Here is a 26,954-nt window from a genome sequence, read left to right as displayed (position 1 = left end):
TCCACAAAGTACACAGGGAGCTGAGATGGTGGATTCCAGTGGGGACGAATTGATAATCTGTGAGGAGGGGGATGTACACGGTGATATATCGGAGGATGATGATGAGGTGGACATCTTGCCTCTGTAGAGCCAGTTTGTGCAAGGAGAGATTAATTGCTTCTTTTTTGGTGGGGGTCCAAACCAACCCGTCATTTCAGTCACAGTCGTGTGGCAGACCCTGTCACTGAAATGATGGGTTGGTTAAAGTGTGCATGTCCTGTTTATACAACATAAGGGTGGGTGGGCCCAAGGACAATTCCATCTTGCACCTCTTTTTTCTTTAATTTTTCTTTGCGTCATGTGCTGTTTGTGGAGTGTTTTTTGGAAGGGCCATCCTGCGTGACACTGCAGTGCCACTCCTAGATGGGCCCGGTGTTTGTGTCGGCCACTAGGGTCGCTTATCTTACTCACACAGCTACCTCATTGCGCCTCTTTTTTTCTTTGCGTCATGTGCTGTTTGGGGAGGGTTTTTTGGAAGGGCCATCCTGCGTGACACTGCACTGCCACTCCTAGATGGGCACGGTGTTTGTGTCGGCCACTAGGGTCGCTTATCTTACTCACACAGCTACCTCATTGCGCCTCTTTTTTTCTTTGCGTCATGTGCTGTTTGGGGAGGGTTTTTTGGAAGGGCCATCCTGCGTGACACTGCACTGCCACTCCTAGATGGGCACGGTGTTTGTGTCGGCCACTAGGGTCGCTTATCTTACTCACACAGCTACCTCATTGCGCCTCTTTTTTTCTTTGCGTCATGTGCTGTTTGGGGAGGGTTTTTTGGAAGGGCCATCCTGCGTGACACTGCAGTGCCACTCCTAGATGGGCACGGTGTTTGTGTCGGCCACTAGGGTCGCTTATCTTACTCACACAGCTACCTCATTGCGCCTCTTTTTTTCTTTGCGTCATGTGCTGTTTGGGGAGGGTTTTTTGGAAGGGCCATCCTGCGTGACACTGCAGTGCCACTCCTAGATGGGCACGGTGTTTGTGTCGGCCACTAGGGTCGCTTATCTTACTCACACAGCTACCTCATTGCGCCTCTTTTTTTCTTTGCGTCATGTGCTGTTTGGGGAGGGTTTTTTGGAAGGGCCATCCTGCGTGACACTGCACTGCCACTCCTAGATGGGCACGGTGTTTGTGTCGGCCACTAGGGTCGCTTATCTTACTCACATAGCTACCTCATTGCGCCTCTTTTTTTCTTTGCGTCATGTGCTGTTTGGGGAGGGTTTTTTGGAAGGGCCATCCTGCGTGACACTGCAGTGCCACTCCTAGATGGGCACGGTGTTTGTGTCGGCCACTAGGGTCGCTTATCTTACTCACACAGCCACCTCATTGCGCCTCTTTTTTTCTTTGCGTCATGTGCTGTTTGGGGAGGGTTTTTTGGAAGGGCCATCCTGCGTGACACTGCAGTGCCACTCCTAGATGGGCACGGTGTTTGTGTCGGCCACTAGGGTCGCTTATCTTACTCACACAGCTACCTCATTGCGCCTCTTTTTTTCTTTGCGTCATGTGCTGTTTGGGGAGGGTTTTTTGGAAGGGCCATCCTGCGTGACACTGCAGTGCCACTCCTAGATGGGCACGGTGTTTGTGTCGGCCACTAGGGTCGCTTATCTTACTCACACAGCTACCTCATTGCGCCTCTTTTTTTCTTTGCGTCATGTGCTGTTTGGGGAGGGTTTTTTGGAAGGGCCATCCTGCGTGACACTGCAGTGCCACTCCTAGATGGGCACGGTGTTTGTGTCGGCCACTAGGGTCGTTTATCTTACTCACACAGCTACCTCATTGCGCCTCTTTTTTTCTTTGCGTCATGTGCTGTTTGGGGAGGGTTTTTTGGAAGGGCCATCCTGCGTGACACTGCAGTGCCACTCCTAGATGGGCACGGTGTTTGTGTCGGCCACTAGGGTCGCTTATCTTACTCACACAGCTACCTCATTGCGCCTCTTTTTTTCTTTGCGTCATGTGCTGTTTGGGGAGGGTTTTTTGGAAGGGCCATCCTGCGTGACACTGCAGTGCCACTCCTAGATGGGCACGGTGTTTGTGTCGGCCACTAGGGTCGCTTATCTTACTCACACAGCTACCTCATTGCGCCTCTTTTTTTCTTTGCGTCATGTGCTGTTTGGGGAGGGTTTTTTGGAAGGGCCATCCTGCGTGACACTGCAGTGCCACTCCTAGATGGGCACGGTGTTTGTGTCGGCCACTAGGGTCGCTTAGCTTAGTCATCCAGCGACCTAGGTGCAAATTTTAGGACTAAAAATAATATTGTGAGGTGTGAGGTATTCAGAATAGACTGAAAATGAGTGGAAATTATGGTTTTTGAGGTTAATAATACTTTGGGATCAAAATGACCCCCAAATTCTATGATTTAAGCTGTTTTTTAGTGTTTTTAAAAAAACACACCCGAATCCGACAAAAAAAATTCGGTGAGGTTTTGCCAAAACGCGGTCGAACCCAAAACACGGCCGCGGAACCGAACCCAAAACCAAAACACAAAACCCGAAAAATTTCAAGTGCACATCTCTAGTATATATGTGAACATAGTATGAGAAGATAACTTTCCACCCAATCTCTATGTTGTGGTTAGTTGTCCTGATATCTGTTGTGTTAGTAGCAAAACAGGTAAAAATTTTGCTAGTAGAAAACATTTCAACCCCAGCCCTAAAGAACCAAGCAACAGGTCATGTTTTCAGGATTTATGTCTGTGGAAACAGCTAGGATATTTAATGACCAGCAAAATAGATTAACCTCACCTGTGCATGTTTAAAGAATTCCTGAAAACATGGCCTCTTGATGACACTTGTGGAAGTCTCGGCAATCAGGGAAAGGGCGCACTTGATATCCCTCTATCTACTTGCATACTGCTTACAGTCACGTTATTGTCCGCTCCCCAGGAGTTCAGCGAGACATATGTGCAGACCGGAAGTGGACAGATAAACGCTTGGGCCTCTCCAACCTTTACAAAAAATGGAAGTTACTTATCACTCCGCTGCAACCATACGGTGGAGTACAGCCCGACTCTCGGCCGCCAGCAGAGACCCAGCCAGCGAGTGCACATTAGCGCCATCCATTCCTCATATATCCCCGAATCAGAGGAGCTGCACTTCCAGCTAACAGCCTCACTTCAAGGAGGTAAGAGGCTATCATTTCCTATTTATATGCCAGCTGTTATGGGGCCTATTGATGAAATAGCAATAAGGAGGATTTGTTTTTATTGGCATTTAATTGCAGGGGAAAAAATAATCACTACAATTTGTTAAAACATATGACTGAATAGTTTCCCAGAGTGGAAAAAAAGGTTGTCGGTCACCTTCTGCCGATATGGGCTAGCCAGCACGCAAATGCAATTAAATTAATTTCTTCTGTTATTATCCTGCTACAGCAGACGTATTGCTGTGGTACCTGTAGCCCTTTTTGCTCAGCAACCAAGCATCCTGCTCAGTCTGTTTTTGGACTGTGGAAGGAAACCGGAGTAGTCAACTGGCGGAGATACAAACTACCCCTAGATGAAGGATTGGTCATAACTGAACCCTGCCTTCAGCACCAGGAGGCGGCTGACTAACCACTGTGCCACCTTCAAATGAAATACTGAATAAAATTAAGTTCTCCTTTTTTTCCAGTTTGGTGCTCACATGTGTTGTCAGAGGGGGGAGGGGGGGGGGGGGGGGGGGGGGGGGCAGAAGAAGCTGGCACTTATTAGACTAGTTATACTGTAAGACAGAGATTTTCCGCCCTGCAATCCCTGGACACCAGTTTTAATGAAGTCCCTGCATGAACTAGGTTGTGTTTCATGGGGCTGTGCTGGCAGAGAAAGTTTTGGACGAGAGGTTCTGCATTCAGTTTCTCTAAGCATACCTTCACCCAATGACTGACTGGGGCTGCTTTTCAGTCCTGGCATGCGGGTAAAAGAGGGCACGGACATAGTTCACAGGGGCATGTCGCGAGTCATGGGGGCGTGGACTTGAAACAGGCACTTCAAGCGGTGGAGGAAACAAAATGAGAGCAGGGAGCTGCACTGCGCGCAGCCTTCCCGGCTCTTTATGTGACCGGACCACCAGCTCATTGGCCCGTCTGGTATTTGCCAGAAGTGCCAGATGGGCAGTCCGGCCCTGCCTTCACCTGGGGGCGGCATTTCATAGGAAGCAAACAGATTGAAAAAAAAGAGGAGTAAACTGGAATTTAGTATTTACCGTTAATTCCCTTTCTCTGATTCCAACTGGAGGTCAGTGCGTTCCCACCCTTATACTCAGCTATTGTTGGCATGTTATGCTGGCTTGCATGTAACACTTTGCTGTTGCCTTTGGTTTAGGGCTACTTGTTTTGAAGTTGTACTGATGACCAAGAGTTGCAGAGGGGAGCCGCTCTGTCTTAAAGTTATAGGTCTAATAAGTGCCAGCTCCTTCAGATCCCCTCTGATGCGTTGGGTATGCGTTGCCAGTGGCCGGGATCCCGGTGGTCAGCATAGCGACGCAAGGATCCTGTCCGCCAGAATGCCGGCAGGGGGGTGAGCGCAACAATGCCCCTTGCGGTCTCTGTGGCTCACTGCGCTCGCCACAGGTTCTATTCCCGCACTGTGGGTGTGTTAGGCGGGATTCCGGCTGGCGGCACTGTCAGTGGTCAGGATTCCGGCGTCGGTATCCTGACTGACGGTAATGCAACTGCATCCCCCTCTTGACAACCCATGGTGAGTCCCCAGATAGAATCAGAGAAAGGGATTTAACGGTAAGTACAAAATTGGCTTTGTGCCAATAGATGCCCTTTAGATCATATGGACTACAGAGTGCTATCGAGATCTGCAAAATAATATTTTTTTTTTATATTCCAGGATTAAATGGTGGCGCGTGTCCTTCGGGCTTTGTGCAGTCTGCAGATTTATACTGTACAGGTGAGGGTGCTGAAGCAAGGCATTATGGGATTTTTCCTGTAACATAATAACAACATTGGGGCAATCGTATATAATAAAAGGCTAATGCTGCTCCTCACCTCTATGGGGGGAATTAAAGTGTTGCACGCTGGCGGCCACTAGCTGGCGCACGACGGAGCAATTCAACTGTTGCTCTGCTCGGGCACGCACAGCCGCCAAAGCTGACAGTACTCTTATGTTGTTCCGTCTTGACAGGCTGGTAACTGGTGCGTAAACAAAGAAAGGCTTTAATCACAGATCTGCTAATACAGATAAGTCCACGTTCCGCGAATGATTGCAACTCATTTGTTGGTATGTGCAATTGTGATGGAGGTTGTAAGCACTCCAACATTGATGTAACATCGGTCGCACCATCATTTGCGGCAGCCTAGGGTCTACTCTAGCTACTGTCCTCAGAGCCAACTAAACGTAGCGTCTGCAGCAGTGGATGTAGGCTGTAATGGTGCGGAAGTCACCAATCACAAAATAGAAAAAGATATCATAAGTACAGAATAAAATGCTGCTAGAGGTGCCCACTCCTGGCAGAAGCTCCCTGCAGGGGATGTAGTCAGGTGACCGGCGGTCAGGATCCCGGCCGTCAGCATACCGATGCCAGCCACCAGGATGCTGGCAGGGGACCTAGGGCTATTCCCACTCGTGGGTGTCCACGACTCCCATAGAGTGGGAATAGAACCTGTGCCCGCAGCGTGGGAATAGAACCGAACCTGCAGCGTGGCGAGCGCAGCAAGCCCGCAAGGGGCTTCATTGCGCTCGCGCTCCCCCCCTTCCGGCATCCTGGCGGCCGGGATCCCGGCATCAGTATGCTGACAGCTGGGATCCCGACCCCAACCCCCCCTGCAGAGAGGGGGCATATACAGAGGGAAGATTCTTTAAGGTGCCGAACTCATTGGGCCCGATTTAGAGATGGACGCAGTCACAGTTGCCCATCTGCAAATGCCGCTACAAAACCCTTCCCGGGTGTACATCCTTGCACATCTATGGGAGCATCTGTGGACACTGGTGTATATTTAGAAGCTACTATTGGCCGCACCATCGAGACTCCCATAATACAGACCGTCTCTGTGCACCTCTTTAGCCACCTCCCAGTCACCGCCAGGAACTCCCAAAGCTTTTCCAAGACCTTTCTTATACTATGCATCTCAACTGCTACAGCTCCTTTGTGCACACACGGGTCATAAGAGTTTTTAGGGATTTTCGTGCACGCACAACAGCAACAAAAGGCTTAATCTGGGAACATATTCATTGCATATGGTTCTGAATCAGGCCAATTCGGGTAAATGTAATAAAGTGCGAAAACCTGGAGGTGCAGGTGTTTGTGCGAGAATGCCTGTATTTTTAAACTGGCAATCATTTACCAGGCATAACCAAATTGGTTGTGCTTTGTAAATGATTGACGCTTTAAAAATATGGGCATTCTCGCACAAACTGTTGCACCTCCAGCTTCTCAAAGGCTTTTACCTCCATTGTCTCACCTGGATGCCATAGAATGGCAGTAGACATTCTAATTACAGACCTGGTGGTTTTAGTAGCAGGTGAATATATGCAAGATTGTAATTTGTTCTCCCCTGTGCCCATTCTGCCATTTCCAGATGCATACCCTGGAACTTGGAATCCGGGGCCCCAAGCATCCATGCCATGTTGTATAAGCAGCCCATCTCTCTAGGCTGCCTCATTGGTCAGGACCCACAGCCAGTAGGGAGACAGGGCTTCCGATTTCTTAAAGCAGTGATATTTTTGTAATAGGAATATATTTGTATTACTGTAAAGACATAAGGCACAGGTGCATCCCTGTCTTTTGCTGCAGCTGCATCTGTGTCTTTATGCTACTGCTGCGGCTGATTTTATGAACAGCAAGGTGCCCACGTGAAGTGTCTTGCAGTGGTGGAAATCCATCTCGGTGTACCACCACAATGGGGGTAATTCTGAGTTGATCGCAGCAGGAACTTTGTTAGCAGTTGGGCAAAACCATGTGCACTGCAGGGGAGGCATATAGAACATGTGCAGAGAGAGTTAGATTTGGGTGGGGTGTGTTCAATCTGCAATCTAAATTGCAGTGTAAAAATAAAGCAGCCAGTATTTACCCTGCACAGAAACAAAATAATCCACCAAATCTAACTCTCTCTGCAAATGTTATATTTGCCTCCCCTGCAGTGCACATGGTTTTGCCCAACTGCTAAAAAATTTCTTGCTGCGATCAACTTGGAATTACCCCCAATGTGCATTAGCCCTGTGGCAGTGCAGGTTCTGCATCTGACTATTCCTGTGTGACTGGCTGTGCACCTTTAGACACAGCTGCTGTCAGTGACATGGACACATGTGCCTAGCAACCCCCCCCCCCCCCCCCCCATTACCTCCCAAGAACACCCCTGCATCTAACTTCGTTCCGTGGATCGGTGCGGTATCAATTAGGTCACATGCACAGGGCGAATCAGACTCATGCGCATCGGCTAAGTGCGTGAATATCGGCATAGCAATGTTGCCGTCTGAGTCATATGTAAATAAATCGTAATACAAATACAGGGATGTAAATTTGTTATATTTCTGCTCTAGATGTAAACGAGTGTGATCTGCGCCAGCCCTGCTCTCATACATGCCACAACAACCTGGGCAGCTTCTCCTGCTCCTGCCCGGCGGGATATGGTCTGGGAGTGGATAACCGCAATTGCCGAGGTGAGCACTGCAAGCTAGGCAGTGTCTTCTGGATGGGCCCAGGCTGGCACATGCCTACATCCACTACGTCTTTGCTTTATCTACTTACTTTTCTTTATACCCCTTGCATTCTGCCAGCTGCTTATTTATATGATGACATCAATGAATATTTAGTCACAGTGGCTTAGGCTACGCTATGATTGTCACTGCCGGGTTTCCTTATCTCAGTTATGACATGTAATAACAGCATGACATCACAGTGCTGCGCATTTTCTCCACATCTATCCGCACACTTACACTTTTCCGTATTACAGATCTAGATGAGTGCAAAATGGGTACTTACCAATGCCCCTCCGGACTGGAGTGTATCAACACAGCTGGATCGTACCGCTGCCTCCTGCGCTGTGGCCCCGGCTTCCGACCCAACACTGAGGAAGCGGCCTGTGAAGGTGAGGACAGGACATTGATGATACGGCAGGGGGCCTGGTTCAGTGTTGCATCGATGTTACGAATGGGGTCTTATCTCTTCTTTGAAAGCACACTGCTCATAAATCGCAGCCTGCATGCACGACTTAGAGCATTTGCGAGCGACTCAGAGTCTAAAGCCCCCCACACATCAGAAATACCATCAGGCCGATGCGCCCGATATAGATATATCGCATCGATATATCGTTACTGAAAATACAAATTGTTTGCGTTTCACTAACGATGACCGATGCACGGTCCCGCAGGTCGTATGATGTTATGTGCTGCACATACGTAAGATCAGACGAACTGGGTAGTGGTGATTTACAGGTCCTATGATAGATCGTTAGGTACTTTTCTGACCTAATGTTATCTTACTCCAGGAGCTGCCAGGGAGCTGCTAGAGAACTGCAGGGGAAATCGTGAGATGATGTTAATTGTCCTAATGTATGGCCACCAATACTCATCTCGGTCGCTTCTCGTTTACGGATGAATGGGCCTTACTGGGTGGTATGCAGGTAGTAGTGGTGTACTATGGGCATGTACACAGCGTTGCAGGCTATTCAGAAATGGTTGTGTCTTTGTTACCTTCGTGCTCAGGACCTGGAAGTGACAAAACGAGAGGGCAGGAGAGTACTTCCGCCCTTACAGCTCCTAAATGTTTTCTTCGTTCTCTGTTCGTTTGGGGTATTTTTTTTTTCTATGCAGCATTGGATGCTCGCCACGCTTCAGGCTCGGTGTCTCGCTCCGCTTCGCTCGCCACACTTTAATATTCCAAATAGATTGAGACATGGACCCAGGGGGTTATGGGAAAGGTCCCCTCCACGAAGGTAAACTAGATGCTACCATTCAGAAATGAGTGCAGGCAGATTCCAGTCCAATCTCCTGCACTGAATAGCTGCTGCAAATGCAGATCATAGGCCCTCATTCCGCACTGCACACGCTAGGCCGCCGCCCTCTGGGAGTGTATCTTAGTGTAGCAGAATAGCGAACGAAAGATTAGCAGAATTGCTACTAAATAATTCCGTGCAGTTTCTGAGTAGCTCCAGACCTACTCCTAGATTGCGATCAGCTCAGTCCGTTTAGTTCCTGGTTTGACGTCACAAACACGCCCTGCGTTCGGCCAGCCACTTCCCCGTTTCTCCAGACACTCCCGCGTTTTTCCCTGGCACGCCTGCGTTTTTTAGCACACTCCCGGAAAACGCTCAGTTACCTCCCAGAAACACCCACTTCCTGTCAATCACTCACCGATCAGCAGTGCGACTGAAAAGCGCCGCAGGATCCACAGCAAAACTGCTAAGTTTTTAGTTAAATATCGGCAACGAGCGCACAACTCGGAATCACCCACATAGTGCAGACAAACAGGGTGGGAACCGGGCGGTGACAGTGCGATCGCACGTAACCCCTCTGACGTAGAACATAAACTCTAGATCAGGGGTGGCCAACCAGTCAGAAATAAAGAGCCAAAAAATCTTGTTAGGCACATCAAAGAGCCGACATTAAGCCACAGGCGCACATGCAAAAATGGGGTGTGGCCTTGTGCCTGCTAGGCCACACCTCTGGTATAAAATACATTTAAAAAGCCAGATCCACATAAAATTAATTTTTAAAGCCAGATCCAACATAAAATACATTTAAAAAGCCACTTCCACATACCCTACTGTCTCACTTCAGCCAGCTACCTCATGTGTCACTCCTGCTAGCACACTCCTACAGTATGTCACTACAGCCAGCTCCCCCATGAGTCACTCCTGCAGCACTCTCCTGAGTCATTCATGCAGCACTCTCCTGAGTCACTCCTGCCGGGACCCTCATGTGTCACTACAGCCCCCCTTATGTGTCCTCTGTTTGCCAGTGGGTGTCTCACCTCTAGTATCTGGCTCTCTCAGTTCTCAGTCTCCGTAGTGCTGCTGCTGCCTGTCTGGCTGGAGTACAGCAGTTTCTGGCTCTGTTGTGGTCACGTGACTTTGAGTGTCGGGAGCCACATTTGAATAAAGAAAGAGCCGCATGAGGCTCAAGAGCCACAGGTTGGCCACCGCTGCTCTAGATCCTACAACAGAGTCCCAGGTATCATTATACTTTTGTTTAGTAGTGAGCCTCATATTTGCTATTTTTATCCATTTAACAATATTGATTAATTTATTGAATATATATGTCATTATGCTTTCTGATAATATGTACACTGGTGATTGAGAGGCCTTTCACTCCTGGGAGTGTTTTTTAACCTGCTTTTATTATGTATTGTCATATTAAATATAGTTTCTCTAACGTCCTAAGTGGATGCTGGGGACTCCGTAAGGACCATGGGGAATAGCGGCTCCGCAGGAGACTGGGCACATCTAAAGAAAGCTTTAGGACTAACTGGTGTGCACTGGCTCCTCCCCCTATGACCCTCCTCCAAGCCTCAGTTAGATTTCTGTGCCCGACGAGAAGGGTGCACACTAGGGGCTCTCCTGAGCTTCTTAGTGAAAGTTTTAGTTTAGGTTTGTTATTTTCAGTGAGACCTGCTGGCAACAGGCTCACTGCATCGAGGGACTAAGGGGAGAAGAAGCGAACTCGCCTGCGTGCAGAGTGGATTGGGCTTCTTGGCTACTGGACATTAGCTCCAGAGGGACGATCACAGGTCCAGCCTGGATGGGTCCCGGAGCCGCGCCGCCGGCCCCATTACAGAGCCAGAAGAGCGAAGAGGTCCGGGAAAATCGGCGGCAGAAGACGTTCCTGTCTTCAATAAGGTAGCGCACAGCACTGCAGCTGTGCGCCATTGCTCTCAGCACACTTCATACTCCGGTCACTGAGGGTGCAGGGCGCTGGGGGGGGGGCGCCCTGAGACGCAATAAAACATTACAGAAATACCTTACATGGCAAAAAATGCATCACATATAGCTCCTGGGCTATATGGATGCATTTAACCCCTGCCAGAATATACAAAAAACCGGGAGATAAGGCCGCCGAAAAGGGGGCGGAGCCTATCTCCTCAGCACACTGGCGCCATTTTCCCTCACAGCTCAGTTGGAGGGAAGCTCCCTGGCTCTTCCCTGCAGACAGAAAGGGTTAAAAAAAGAGAGGGGGGCACTAATTAGGCGCAGTATTAAAACATACAGCAGCTATAAGGGGAAAAACACTTATATAAGGTTATCCCTGTATATATATATAGCGCTCTGGTGTGTGCTGGCATACTCTCCCTCTGTCTCCCCAAAGGGCTAGTGGGGTCCTGTCCTCTATCAGAGCATTCCCTGTGTGTGTGCTGTGTGTCGGTACGTTTGTGTCGACATGTATGAGGAGAAAAATGATGTGGAGACGGAGCAGAGTGTCTGTAACAGTGATGTCACCCCCTAGGGGGTCGACACCTGAGTGGATGTACTGTTGAAAATTACGTGACAGTGTCAGCTCTATATAAAAAAAAAACAGTGGTTGACATGAGACAGCCGGCTACTCAGCTTGTGCCTGTCCAGACGTCTCATAGGCCGTCAGGGGCTCTAAAGCGGCCGTTACCTCAGATGGCAGATACAGACGCCGACACGGATACTGACTCCTGTGTCGACGGTGAAGAGACAACCGTGATTTCCAGTAGGGCCACACGTTACATGATTGAGACAATGGAAAATGTTTTTATACATTTCTGATAATACGAGTACCACCAAAAAAGGGGTATTATGTTCGGTGAGGGAAAAACTACATGTAGTTTTCCTGAATCTGAGAAATAAAATGAGGTGTGTGATGATGCGTGGGTTTCCCCCCGATAACAATTAATAATTTCTTAAAAAGTATTGGCTGCATACCCTTTCCCGCCAGAGGTTAGGATGCATTGGGAAACACCCCCTAGGGGGGATAAGGCGCTCACACGCTTGTAAGAACAAGGGCTCTACCCTCTCATGAGATGGCCGCCCTTAAGGATCCTGCTGATAGAAAGCAGGAGGGTATCCAAAAAAGGTATTTACACACATACTGGTGTTATACTGCGACCAGCTATCGCCTCAGCCTGGAGGTGCAGTGCTGGGTTGGCATGGTCGGATTCCCTGACTGGAAATATTGATATCCTAGATAAGGATAGTATATTATTGCCTATAGAGCATTTAAAAGATGCATTTCTATATATGCATGATGCACAGCGGAATAATTGCCGACTGGCATCAAGTATAAGTGCGTTGTCCAATTCTACCAGTAAAATGGTCAGGTGATGCGGATTCCAAACGGCATTTGGAAGTATTGCCTTTGAAAGGGGACATTTGGGGTCGGTCTTTTAGACCTGGTGGCCACGGCAACAGCTGGGAAATCCACGTTTGTACCCCAGGTCGCCTCTCAAAATAAGACGCTAACAAAGCTAAATATTTATCTTATTAAAAACACGTTAAAGGTTAAAGAACACAGTACGCAATTGGCGCAAAAAGTACCGCAAGGGTACTCCCTTAACTATACCTTAAGGAATGTACTTATACTGTAAACCTCTGTGTAGTGGTAGAGTGTAAATGCAACACAGTATAACCTTATTACCTCAAAAGCTGTTCGAGCGTCACCGACGCTCTGAGATTACTTAATACTATAAGAAATACACAGATACCGTGCTCAGGGTCCAACGCCTAAATATATATATTATGAATGATATACTTGCAAAAGAATTTAACACAATACAAGCCATACACTACAATATAACATAGACTACCTAACCAGATAACTACACGGGAAATACAATACAATACAATTACGTTTAAGGGAAAATAAGAGGGGAAGAGGAGAAGGGAGAGAGAGAAAGAAATGGCTCACAATAACAAGAAGACAAATATGATTGCAGAGAAAGCTTACACATGTGAGGAACAATCGCTGCGCAGTCAGTCAATGCTGAGAATCTTTGTTTAGAAAGTACTTGAGCTTACCCATGCTGCCTGTCCCTATATACACGACACCCAGCAACACAATTGTCCCTACAATGCCGCATGGGGCAGAAGCTAGACTCCATTTTGGGAAAACTCCACTTGATTCCAAAGACTACACCACATGGCTGAAAGGGGGAGGGGAAAATACCCGGCAGCAGCCATTTTAGATTTGCAGGTCCAAACACATGGCACTCTCTACTACACCACAATCACATAGCAGAAAACACAAGACTCCATTTTATTCCAAAATGTCCAAGCCTCAAAACAATGCATATGTTCTGATTTTACAATTCCAAACAATCTAAATCACCTTTCACAATGTAATTCAACTTCCTAGAACCATCTTATAATTTCACATTCCAAACAACTTCAGTATCTCAATAACCAGAGCATATTCATCACAAGACCAGATCACAATGTAATTAACACAAACGTAACTGCATGGTGGTATTTATGATTAACAAGATATATAGTATAACTAACCAGCACAATCTATTTTAAATCTCCATAGGCAAACAAATACCACAAATACTATGCTACAGATTGTATACTGTTCCAATTCATCACAGACTTCACAGAGTATCCACAAACACCCAACAATCACACAACTGCCCAAACCTCGTTAACCTTAAGCCATTTGTATTTCCAAACTAACTAATCTATGCCAACCATTCTACAACTACATTGCTACAAACACATATTTAAAACTATTCTATGCCAATTAGCCATGAGATATTGAGATGATACTTAGTCTTTTCTAAGGAGCCCGGTGATGATCCAGCCATGCTTGCTGTGTGCTTTGTTCTGAGTGTAGCTACATTACATCTGTTCTCTGAGGCCACACCTGACCACTACCTTCCTGTTTGACCAGTACCTGGGGGAGGGGTCTTTCTTTCTTTGTATATGCTGATCAGGTTCAGCCCTGAAAACTTAGTAAAAGGTTGTCTTGAGCATCCATTGTTCTAACAATGTGATCTTAGCTTTTATACATATAATCATATCTATCTGCTGCAATGTCCCACAACTTCACAACCAGCATCAAACTAACCCACACATCATTCTGCTTGCTTCAATACCAAACATGATGGGCACATCTGGTTCTGTTCAAATGATACGTATTCATGACATCAATTCATCAGCCAATTCTAAATCTCCATGATGTCTGGTGCTTGACATTATTATAACCATGTACTGTATGAAACAAGCGCAGAATCCATCTCCGTGCCATGTCCGAGCAAATGCGTGTGTTTCCATATATTGCTGTGCTCGCTGCGCATATTTGCAAGTATAGCGACTTAAATGTGTGTGTGGTTTGAATGTTCTCTCTATGTAATATTTTTGACTTTGACAGTCCACCCTTTGGCAGTCACCAATAACTGCCACTTCCTAAAACATTTCAAAAAGAGAAAAATATATGTCATATGTAAATACATTTCTATGATTGGGTAAGGGAGGAGAGAAGAAGGTGGGAAAAAGGTATGACCTAGTGAGATAGCAGAAGTATGTATGTATGAATCCATGTTTGGGGGGTCATGTATCATCGTGCCGTACGTGTTGTACATCAAGCTTTGAGGTATTGCGAAGTATACATTTGAATTCCTTCTTATCCCGTACTAAGGGTCTGTGGATGGGCTGTCAAACTTTACCGAGCTCATTTCGGCTGTGGTTGTAACAAAATGGGGGAGCACATTTTAGTTGATGATACATGAATGGGGGAGGTATGTGATTGCTGATATCTGTGCCTGTATTCCCTATCGACTATGTGTGTCATTACCTGAGGGTTGTAGAGATGAAGATAAAGAACACTTATGGTAAATGCAGTGGTATTCTATGTCAGGTTAATGTACATCTGTCGGTTGAAGTTTTGTTCGGTATCAGTTGAAAGTCGTCTTCTTTGCGCTGTTTTGCCCATTAGGTGCGAGCAAAAAGCTTTGTCAATGCTCATAGATTTACAAAAAATGTTGGGCTAGCGTAAGTTTAAGAATTTTAGGGAAACTGGGGATCCATGGCAAAGTTCATCAAGTGTCCGTATCTAAGGTTGTCAAAACTTCTTCTTTGGTCTATTCGTTGTCTGTATAGCGTCTCGTCAACTTCCTCGTCCAAGGAGGTTTTTTTATCTTGGAGAAAACGGAAAAACAGGTGAAAGAAACGGACCGTATAATCGCATTTTCATTACATCATTGTTTCTACCGTTGGGTCATAAATCAAATCCATTGGGATTACAGTTTCCTCACTCCTTAGACTCATTACCTCAGGTAGTACTTTTTCAATATAACACAATCCTTCAGAGTTTGGGGCAAGCCGCTTATACGCCTTTTTTTTGCATATGAAATATGCATCATCGGGGAGAACATATGGGACGGAATATGTCATTACCATGTTACACATTTTTCATGTGAACTCTCCTAACCCTAATTCTCCCATCTGTTTAGTACACGTATCAGTTTGTACGATATGTGCACAGTATCCTGGTGATACTTCTCCAACTCTCGTAATCCTATTTCCTAAGGTATACCTATACCGGAAAGATTTTCCTCTACTGGCTATGTGGCGTACAAGCTCTGTATCTGTAGGCATTCTATCTGCTCTATGCGAAAAGGTCATGGTTTGGTTGCTCCATGACACTTCCCAATTTCCCGGCTTTCGGGGATTGGAGATGTTAAAACATAATAGGGACCTATCCACATGGTATTGGTGGAGCTTCAAACTAGGAGGGCTGGAGATATTAAACCTCCTGTCCACCGGTCTCCCACCCTTTAGCTCAAGTACCTCCCTTACCGTTAAAGGAAATGGTACTAGCCCTGATTTGCTATGACCTTGAGGTACTTGAGAGCATACCCAACAATCTGTTTTATTTAACACGCTACCCACTAAGGAGTGATAGTCACTCAATGGATGCCGGTCCATATGGATATTAAAACTGGATTGGCATTTCTTTATGCATCCATCCTCAACCATTGTCACAGAGCCTACAGATACAGTTTTCTTTTTGAACTAACAATCCTTCACAATTGTTTACAAATAACATGGTTGTTAGATCGTGCCCGGTACTCGCCTTTGCTTGGTGATTGGGTTGCTATTGGAAATTTACACCTCCGTCTCAGTCATCAGGACCTTTCTGGATCCTTTCTCGACCTCCCTGGTACTCTCACCGAAACAGACTGTTCTGGTCAACATCATGGTCAACAGGAAAATCCATATCACAGTTTCTTGGGGCAAGTCCATCTTACAGGAGGAGAAAAGAAGAAATTTGTAAAGGGGGTATAAGAAATCAGTTTGAGGGGGAGAGAACTTGTTACGATAATAAGTTCTCTCGTCTTGTTGTTCTTCTTGTTCTGCTGTCCTCTCAAAGGTGCTGTCTCTCAGTCTTCCAAACGAACATTCTGGTGATGCAATATTCCTTCCTAACCGGCGATCTTTCTGTAAGGAGCAAAAATCTGGCATTACCATTGGTCCAACTGAGGGGTGACATACCATCTTTAAACCATGAAAACATGAGTGAGAAGAGAGAGAAAACAAAAAAAAAAACAAAAGAGATAGAGAACAATTCATATGCATATATAAATTACATAACTCGACATTAACCATCAATAGGAAAAGAGAATCAAAGCATTTTTTAAAACATTGTTCAGCATTAGGAAAACATTGTCAGATTATCAGGCTGTCATATCTACGTGTCTAATGGTCTCCTTGAGCAGTCCCTCCCCACCAGCACCTGCATTACTCCACTGTCTGTATCTGGCCAGAAATACATTGTGGCGGAGGTCATGCTGGGGTTTGGTAGACTTCTGCAAGGACCAAGTGGATATGCAATGTGTGAATTCTTACCAATACTCGTCAGAGATGGGGATAGAGAGAGAGAAAAAAAAAAACATTTCACAGATACATTTACAACGTTTCACCTGGTCATTCCTGTGTCTTTCAGTGAATGACCTCCCAATTTATTAACCGTTACCTCAGGCTTACCATCAGTCCTAATGATCACCTTTCCTGACTATATATTATGGGTGTGGCCCAAAATCCTTCCTATATGATCCCTGATTATAATTTGGTGTGTCATAACTTTTGCTCATTTTCATGTCTAGGGGGTCTGATTTTATGTGGGCTGTTGCAGTTACTGGCATAATGCCCTTCTCTTTTACAAAGATAACAAATCCTTGAGTTCCTCCATGTGCCAATGGCCTGGGGTTTTGGTTGATTTGATGCCTCCTCAAACGCTTGGATGCTCATCACCATCAACCGCTTTCCCTGTACCTACCTGATTCCTTGGATACCATGATTATGTCGTTGTCTAGGGAGTTGATATACCTTCTGTGAATCTTTGATCATACAGTTAGATCTTTCCTAGGATCTGGGTAATCAGACATGATTGATCTCAATTCTGTCCGGGACCAGGGATGGCGCATTGCACTGTCCTTGACGGGAATGGTTCCCTGATCGTCAGTCTTCCCATTGGGGACTGTGATCACCCTGACAGGACTAAACTCAATTACATCACCTTGTTTTGGTCTTACAATATGGGGTACATTTGTTTGTGCGTGATATAAAACATTGTACGTACCTGTGGACACGACCTCACCTGACCCTCCGTTAGGGGGTTTGATTATTGCCTTTACCAATTTGGTCGCGTCCACCTGGATGTCTTGTAGGATGGCTGCTGGAAGAGATGCCGACATCGTTCTGGGCTCACTTTCTTGCTGATAATTCTGAGGGAAGTTTGACATGGGGTGCGACTTGCACAGGTTAACATTTGTGATTTTTACACTTTCATTTTTATAAACATTATTACATTTGTTACTTTCGTTCTTAATACAGTTACTAAGTGCATTTTTATCATACAACATTGTGCCATTTCTCTGCAACCATAATCCTCCTCATTGCCATGTCTCTCCTCTCAAGATGAAAGTTAGATATGTAAGTTACATTTCTTTGCATTTCACTTTCCTGTTGCCATAACTGCAAACAATCATCATGTTTAACTCGTTGTTTCCAGGATTTTATGAGACTGATCCTTTGCCTTAAATTATGCAACACCTCTGAGTTAAAACTACCTATCCCGGGAAATGGTGCCTTATCCCCCGCAGTCATTCGTGTCCATTCATCACAAAAGGTCTCAGTGTGGGGACCATATTTCCCCCACATTACTAACCGAGCAGACCCTCGGGGTCTGCAAGCCTCTGGAGTCTGAATCCTGACCTCCGACCGTCTCTGTGTTGTGCACTTGGCTGCCATTGTGGACCTTTTTAACACAGAAAAACTTCCTAAAATGCACCAAACACAGAACTTCGTTGGAAATCCTTAAAGCTCTTCCACTGAACTTCTTCTGCTCCGGGTATCTCCGGTCCGCCTTCTAGCAGACACGTGTAGCCGTTGCAGGCCCTATCTCTAGAGATTTTCCTGAGAAAATGCCCTTCCTTTTTCTTTACACAAATCACGCTTGCATGTGCTCCCTACAACACGTATGAGGGCAAGATTTACGCATGGATATACGACCTCATATCACGTTGCGTTATTGGTTACACATACAACCGTGCGGTCCAATCGTACCACTTATAGACACTTGATGCCCATAAATGGTAGGATCATTGGAGTCTCCCTACTGTGCTCCAAAACAGCCAGAGCGTAATACAACGAAAACTTTATCACACTCTGTTGCACGTTTTCACTCAGACCGTGCTCATCACGTTCCACTAAAGATCACACAGATCACAAAGTCCACAAAGCGGAATTCAATACCGTTTTATCACATAGATCACAAAGTCCACAAAGCGGGATTCAATACACTCATACCGTTTTCAACCCACTATCATTCTTATAGTTTTCTGATCAGAAAAATAATTTCCCGTAGTCTGATAGCTCTCCCCAGAGGCGTTACAGTAAAGTAAGGTATTTAAACTAAATTTTGGAAACTGAACAAATGTGTGCTATTGTCTTGTGGCTTCTGTATCGCCTTACTATAAATGTAAGCGATATTTCACTATATAAACGCTTACCAAACACCACACAGTATCTTTTATGCTGTGTGCTTGTTTTTTTTTTCAATTACTCCCTTACCTTTTTTTTTTTTTTTTTTTAAATAGCAGCAAATTTTCTCAGCACGTTATCAATGCAAATGGCAAACAGGAAGGTGAGATATGTGAAAGTACACAGATGAAAATGCAATTCTAAATTAATCTAATAACATACATTGATGTAAGCACAGACATATAGACATTACATATATGTACTAATCACTTATTACATATATGAGACCTTATTCAGTGCTTCCAATTTGCATTTCAATGGCCCATCTCACAACTAGCAGAGAATCCTAGAATCTTGGAGGTGAGAGGGGAAAAAGAAAAAAAACAACAAAAAACAAAACAACAACTTTCATTAAGCCCTATCTGAACTATTTATAATTGACTATGACACTGGTTAAATAAATGCATTGGTAACTCATAAATGGTGATTTTTTATTTTTTATTTTTATTTAATTATTTATTTATTTATTTTGACAATGGATGGCTGATTATTTCCTGAGTCAACTGAAAAGCAGCCGTTAAAAAATAAAATAAAATTTGACCTTCCCAAAATGGCCGCTGCTCCTCCCCCTTCCACCTCCATGAGGGTCACACAAAATGGTGGACAGACCATGCGGCCTCTCCTGCCATAAAGAAAATCACCATGCTAGCTCCCAAAGTAACTTTTAAATGTACTTTTAAACCTACTTAAACAGATAAACAATCTAATCTTAATCAAACACGATATGATCCATTTGAACCTGGTTTTGCGACAATAAAAATACATTTTAGCATCTTAAATATTATGAGAAACGCCTTGTCCCTTAAAATTTCCTATCAGCGTCTTACTGATACCACAATACATTAACGTGGGTGTTTTTTTTTTTTTTTTGTGTTTTTTTTTTCAGCATTTTGCGAGATGTCCATCATTAGCCGGTCAATTACAGCCGCGTTTGTAATGTACAGTGCATCATTAAGATCGTGATATCGCGGACCAGAGCCCCCATCTAACAAAGCTAAATATTTATCTTATTAAAAACACGTTAAAGGTTAAAGAACACAGTACGCAATTGGCGCAAAAAGTACCGCAAGGGTACTCCCTTAACTATACCTTAAGGAATGTACTTATACTGTAAACCTCTGTGTAGTGGTAGAGTGTAAATGCAACACAGTATAACCTTATTACCTCAAAAGCTGTTCGAGCGTCACCGACGCTCTGAGATTACTTAATACTATAAGAAATACACAGATACCGTGCTCAGGGTCCAACGCCTAAATATATATATTATGAATGATATACTTGCAAAAGAATTTAACACAATACAAGCCATACACTACAATATAACATAGACTACCTAACCAGATAACTACACGGGAAATACAATACAATACAATTACGTTTAAGGGAAAATAAGAGGGGAAGAGGAGAAGGGAGAGAGAGAAAGAAATGGCTCACAATAACAAGAAGACAAATATGATTGCAGAGAAAGCTTACACATGTGAGGAACAATCGCTGCGCAGTCAGTCAATGCTGAGAATCTTTGTTTAGAAAGTACTTGAGCTTACCCATGCTGCCTGTCCCTATATACACGACACCCAGCAACACAATTGTCCCTACAATGCCGCATGGGGCAGAAGCTAGACTCCATTTTGGGAAAACTCCACTTGATTCCAAAGACTACACCACATGGCTGAAAGGGGGAGGGGAAAATACCCGGCAGCAGCCATTTTAGATTTGCAGGTCCAAACACATGGCACTCTCTACTACACCACAATCACATAGCAGAAAACACAAGACTCCATTTTATTCCAAAATGTCCAAGCCTCAAAACAATGCATATGTTCTGATTTTACAATTCCAAACAATCTAAATCACCTTTCACAATGTAATTCAACTTCCTAGAACCATCTTATAATTTCACATTCCAAACAACTTCAGTATCTCAATAACCAGAGCATATTCATCACAAGACCAGATCACAATGTAATTAACACAAACGTAACTGCATGGTGGTATTTATGATTAACAAGATATATAGTATAACTAACCAGCACAATCTATTTTAAATCTCCATAGGCAAACAAATACCACAAATACTATGCTACAGATTGTATACTGTTCCAATTCATCACAGACTTCACAGAGTATCCACAAACACCCAACAATCACACAACTGCCCAAACCTCGTTAACCTTAAGCCATTTGTATTTCCAAACTAACTAATCTATGCCAACCATTCTACAACTACATTGCTACAAACACATATTTAAAACTATTCTATGCCAATTAGCCATGAGATATTGAGATGATACTTAGTCTTTTCTAAGGAGCCCGGTGATGATCCAGCCATGCTTGCTGTGTGCTTTGTTCTGAGTGTAGCTACATTACATCTGTTCTCTGAGGCCACACCTGACCACTACCTTCCTGTTTGACCAGTACCTGGGGGAGGGGTCTTTCTTTCTTTGTATATGCTGATCAGGTTCAGCCCTGAAAACTTAGTAAAAGGTTGTCTTGAGCATCCATTGTTCTAACAATGTGATCTTAGCTTTTATACATATAATCATATCTATCTGCTGCAATGTCCCACAACTTCACAACCAGCATCAAACTAACCCACACATCATTCTGCTTGCTTCAATACCAAACATGATGGGCACATCTGGTTCTGTTCAAATGATACGTATTCATGACATCAATTCATCAGCCAATTCTAAATCTCCATGATGTCTGGTGCTTGACATTATTATAACCATGTACTGTATGAAACAAGCGCAGAATCCATCTCCGTGCCATGTCCGAGCAAATGCGTGTGTTTCCATATATTGCTGTGCTCGCTGCGCATATTTGCAAGTATAGCGACTTAAATGTGTGTGTGGTTTGAATGTTCTCTCTATGTAATATTTTTGACTTTGACAACGCCGTATTATCAGGCGCAGTCCTTTGTTGGCAAGCGGACAAAAGGTTCCTCTTTTCTGCTCGTGACAGAGGGAGAGGAAAAAGGCTGCAGAGATCAGCCAGTTCCCAGGAACAGAAACCCTTTCCCGCCTCTGCCAAGCCCTCAGTATGACGCTAGGGCTTTACAAGCTCAGGCACGGTGGGGGCCCGTTCTCAATGAATTTCAGTGCGCAGTGGGCTCACTCGCAAGTAGACCCCTGGATCCTTCAGGTAATATCTCAGGGGTACATATTGGAATTCGAGACGTCTCCCCCTCGCCGTTTCCAAAAGTCGACTTTACCGACGTCTCCCTCTGACAGGGAGGCAGTTTTGGAAGCCATTCACAAGCTGTATTCCCAGCAGGTGATAATCAAGGTACCCCTCCTGCAACAAGGAACGGGGTATTATTCCACACTATTGTGGTACCGAAGCCAGACGGCTCGGTGAGACCGATTCTAAAATCTAAAATCTTTGAACACTTACATACAGAGGTTCAAATTCAAGATTGAGTCACTCAGAGCAGTGATTGCGAACCTGGAAGAAGGGGACTACATGATGTCTCGGGACATCAAGGATGCTTACCTTCATGTCAAAATTTACCCTTCTCACCAAGGGTACCTCAGGTTATGGTACAGAACTGTCACTATCAGTTCAGACGCTGCCGTAGGGATGGTCCACGGCACCCCTGGTCTTTACCAAGGTAATGGAAGAGAAAGCCAGGGAGTTATCCGAGCTAATCAGGAACCTCCTAAAACCGAACCAAGTCTCAGTGCATCAATGCACAAGGGTTCTGGGAAAAAATGGTGGCTTCCTACGAAGCAATCCCATTCGTTAGATTCCACGCAAGAACTTTCCAGTGGATCCTACTGGACAAATGGTCCGGGTCGCATTTTCAGATGCATCAGCGGATAACCCTGTCACCAAGGACAAGGGTATCCATCCTGTGGTGGTTGCAGAGTGCTCATCTTCTAGAGGGCCGCAGATTCGGCATTCAGGACTGGGTCCTGGTGACCACGGATGCCAGCCTGCGAGGCTGGGGAGCAGTCACACAGGGAAGGAATATCCAGGGCTTAGGGTCAAGCCTGGATACATCACTTCACATAAATATCCTGAAGCTAAGGGCCAGTTACAATGCTCTAAGCTTAGCGAGACCTCTGCTTCAAGGTCAGCCGGTGTTGATCCAGTCGGACAACATCATGGCAGTCACCCACGTAAACAGACAGGGTGGCACAAGAAGCAGGAGGGCAATGGCAGAAGCTGCAAGGATTCTCCGCTGGGCGGAAAATCATGTAATAGCACTGTCAACAGTATTCATTCCGGGAGTGGACAACTGGGAAGCAGGCTTCCTCAGCACGACCTCCACCCGGGAGAGTGGGGACTTCACCCAGAAGTCGTCCACATGATTAAAAAACTCGACAGGTATTGCGCCAGGTCAAGAGACCCTCAGGCAATAGTTGTAGACGCTCTGGTAACACCGTGGGTGTACCAGTCAGTGTATGTGTTCCCTCATCTGCCTCTCATACCCAAGGTACTGAGATTGATAAGATGGAGAGGAGTAAGCACTATATTCGTGGCTCCGGATGGGCCAAAAAGGACTTGGTAACCGGAACTTCAAGAGAGGCTCACGGAGGATCCGTGGCCTCTACCTCTAAGAAGGGACCTGCTCCAGCAAGGACCCTGTCTGTTCCAAGACTTACCGCGGCTGCGTTTGACGGCATGGCGGTTGAACACCGGATCCTGAAGGAAAAAAGGCATTCCGGATGAAGTCATCCCTATCCTGATCAAAAGCCAGGAAGGATGTAACCGCAAAAACATTATCACCGCAATTGGCGAAAATATGTTGCGTAGTGCGAGGCCAGTAAGGCCCGACGGAGGAAATTCAACTGGGTCGATTCCTACATTTCCTGCAAACAGGAGTGTCTATGGGCCTGAAATTGGGGTCCATTAAGGTTCAGATTTCGGCCCTGTCAATTTTCTTCCAAAAAAGAACTAGCTTCAGTCCCTGAAGTTTAGACGTTTGTAAAAGGGGTACTGCATATACAGCCTCCTTTTGTGCCTCCAGTGGCAATTTGGGATCTCAATGTAGTTTGGGTTCCAAAAGTCACATTGGTTTGAACCACTTAAATCTGTGGAGTTAAAATATCTCACATGGAAAGTGGTCATGCTGTTGGCCCTGGCCTAGGCCAGGCGCGTGTCAGGATTGGCGGCTTTATCCTGTAAAAGCCCTTATCTGATTTTCCATTCGGACAGGGCGGAATTGAGGACTCGTCCTCAGTTTCTCCCTAAGGTGGTTCCAGCGTTTTCACCTGAACCAACCTATTGTGGTGCCTGCGGCTACTAGGGACTTGGAGGAATCCAAGTTGCTGGATGTTGTCAGGGCCCTGAAAATATGTTCCAGGACGGCTGGAGTCAGGAAATCTGACTCGCTGTTTATCCTGTAGGCACCCAACATGCTGGGTGCTCCTGCTTCTAAGCAGACTATTGCTCGTTGGATTTGTAGTACAATTCAGCTTGCACATTCTGTGGCAGGCCTGCCACAGCTAAAATCTGTAAAAGCCCGTTCCACAAGGAAAGTGGGCTCATCTTGGGCGGCTGCCCGAGGGATCTCGGCTTTACACCTTTGCCGAGCAGCTACTTGGTCAGGGGCAAACACGTTTGCTAAATTCTACAAATTTGATACCCTGGCTGAGGAGGACCTGGAGTTCTCTCATTCGGTGCTGCAGAGTCATCCGCACTCTCCCGCCCGTTTGGGAGCTTTGGTATAATCCCCATGGTCCTTACGGAGTCCCCAGCATCCACTTAGGACGTTAGAGAAAATAAGAATTTACTTACCGATAATTCTATTTCTCGTAGTCCGTAGTGGATGCTGGGCGCCCATCCCAAGTGCGGATTGTCTGCAATACTTGTACATAGTTATTGTTACAAAAATCGGGTTATTATTGTTGGGAGCCATCTTTTCAGAGGCTCCTCTGTTATCATACTGTTAACTGGGTTCAGATCACAAGTTATACGGTGTGATTGGTGTGGCTGGTATGAGTCTTACCCGGGATTCAAAATCCTTCCTTATTGTGTACGCTCGTCCGGGCACAGTTTCCTAACTGAGGCTTGGAGGAGGGTCATAGGGGGAGGAGCCAGTGCACACCAGTTAGTCCTAAAGCTTTCTTTAGATGTGCCCAGTCTCCTGCGGAGCCGCTATTCCCCATGGTCCTTACGGAGTCCCCAGCATCCACTACGGACTACGAGAAATAGAATTATCGGTAAGTAAATTCTTATTTTTTATTTTAATATACTGGTTATATATACAGTATATTATTGCTATTACTGTTTTCAACACACTGACTACACCCAATGCTCCACACAGACAGTGCCAATGTCAGGAATTGAACTTGTGACCTCGGGCTGTGATGCAGTAATGTCTGCCTTTACGCCAACTGTGTTCTCCACATTTTGAGATGAACTTCTAATTTGCAGAGCCATCTCTTGTGTGGAACAGAGGGTCAGTCAGCACCTCTATATGTGCGCCAAGTGGTACAAGAAGGACTTTTGCAATGTACATCAAGGGGTATATTTAATAAAGGTCAATTTTGTTTTTTTCACCTACTTGATTTTGCATGTTGGAGATTTACTAAAGGTAAAAATAGGCAAAGGTCAAAAACGGTCAAAAATCGGTTGATATGGAACACTAGAAAGCATTGATGTTTTTCTGGTGTGTGCTATGTAAATCGGAGATTTACGAACAGTCGATATTTACAATCCATCGAAAATCTGTTTGATTTTGAACCATCACGAATTGTCTGAAACCTCAATATCATGGTAAAAACATGGGATAGAAGCACGTCGGGCACTCTGGCTGCATAAATCAGGCATTTATAGGCACAGCAATGATTTTTTAAAAATCGGCAATATGCAAATTAGCATGTGCCTTGTTTTGCCCATTAGGGAGGCTTTTGTATAATTTGGTCGATTTTTGCTTCTACTGAGGGTGAACAGAACACATTAGAGCTTCAAACAGAAACCAATCGACCATCGAATTCACAATGGAACAAAAATAATCAACTGTTAGTTTTAGATGGATTTTAAATTGATCTGAAATCATCATTTAGTAAATTTATCCCCAACTCTCATCATAAATGATCTTCAGGGGGTCCATGCTGGGGCTCACAATTTTGTAAACTGCAAGGTGCTGGCAGGAAGTAGGGCAATAAGGGCCCTTATTGTAGGTAGTAGATAGTGTTATATTTGATTTGTTCTGTCTTCTAGATGTTGATGAGTGCAGCCAATCATCTCCGTGCCAGCAGAGGTGCCTGAATACTATTGGCTCGTATCAGTGTGCTTGTGACCCAGGCTATGAGCTTAAGGGCCCACGCTGTACAGGTAAGTGATGTCCCTGCCTGATATTACCAATGGTTTCCCGTGTCCTGCCCTAAGGACTCACTGACATGTCCAAGGTATAATTTTACAATTATTATATGTTCTCTTTGAATGATCGGACAATAAAATGGGTTCTAGAGTCCCAATTCCCATAAAGTTTTATTTTACCAAGCAGTATGTATTTATCCATCTTCTCCACTCACATGATAATAATGAACAGGTTAATGTGACATGTGGGGGTGGTTTTATATACAGCCTCAATAAATGAAATGCTGGAATAACAACGTGAATGTGTGTTTTTGTCTTTGCGGACAGATATAAATGAATGCCTACAAGGAGTGTGCCAGTCACAGCAACAATGCAGGAACACGCTTGGAAGTTACCAGTGTGTGGACATCTGCCCAGCGGGTACCACGCAATCAGAGTCTGGAGCCTGCAGTGGTGAGTGGGCCTGGGTACCAGACCTTGTGCAACAACGCTTTCCAAATAGAACTCAGTCCTGGATATCGCATCTTCACAGTACAGACATAGGAGGCGCTCACAATACAGTGGAACCTTTAGAACAGTTATTTCAGAAGTACGGGGTTTTTTTTGTGTAGATTGCATCAATAGCCTTTCAATTACATTTTTGTCGCCATCTGTAGATAGTTTTAATGAATAGGTTATGCGGCCCATATACCTCTAACGGGCAAATGCACAATACCCCCTGATTG

At 45.2% G+C, this 26,954-nt stretch overlaps 1 protein-coding gene across 1 annotated transcript in view; it reads left to right on the top strand.

The window, feature by feature from the left end:
- Nucleotides 1–26,954, top strand: part of HMCN2 (hemicentin 2) — a 491,624-nt gene that overhangs the window by 440,038 nt on the left and 24,632 nt on the right. Inside the window, exons 80-85 of the mRNA XM_063936681.1 lie at nt 2,919–3,156; nt 4,850–4,909; nt 7,499–7,618; nt 7,912–8,046; nt 26,131–26,244; nt 26,557–26,682. Coding sequence (XP_063792751.1) covers nt 2,919–3,156; nt 4,850–4,909; nt 7,499–7,618; nt 7,912–8,046; nt 26,131–26,244; nt 26,557–26,682 — 793 coding nt within the window. The remainder of the gene's footprint in view (nt 1–2,918; nt 3,157–4,849; nt 4,910–7,498; nt 7,619–7,911; nt 8,047–26,130; nt 26,245–26,556; nt 26,683–26,954) is intronic.

The sequence above is a fragment of the Pseudophryne corroboree genome, chromosome 8 (genome assembly GCF_028390025.1).
Source record: "Pseudophryne corroboree isolate aPseCor3 chromosome 8, aPseCor3.hap2, whole genome shotgun sequence".
In the NCBI taxonomy this organism is placed as follows: Eukaryota; Metazoa; Chordata; class Amphibia; order Anura; family Myobatrachidae; genus Pseudophryne; species Pseudophryne corroboree.
Note: the sequence above shows the minus strand (reverse complement) of the source record. Positions and strands in the feature narration are given on the sequence as shown.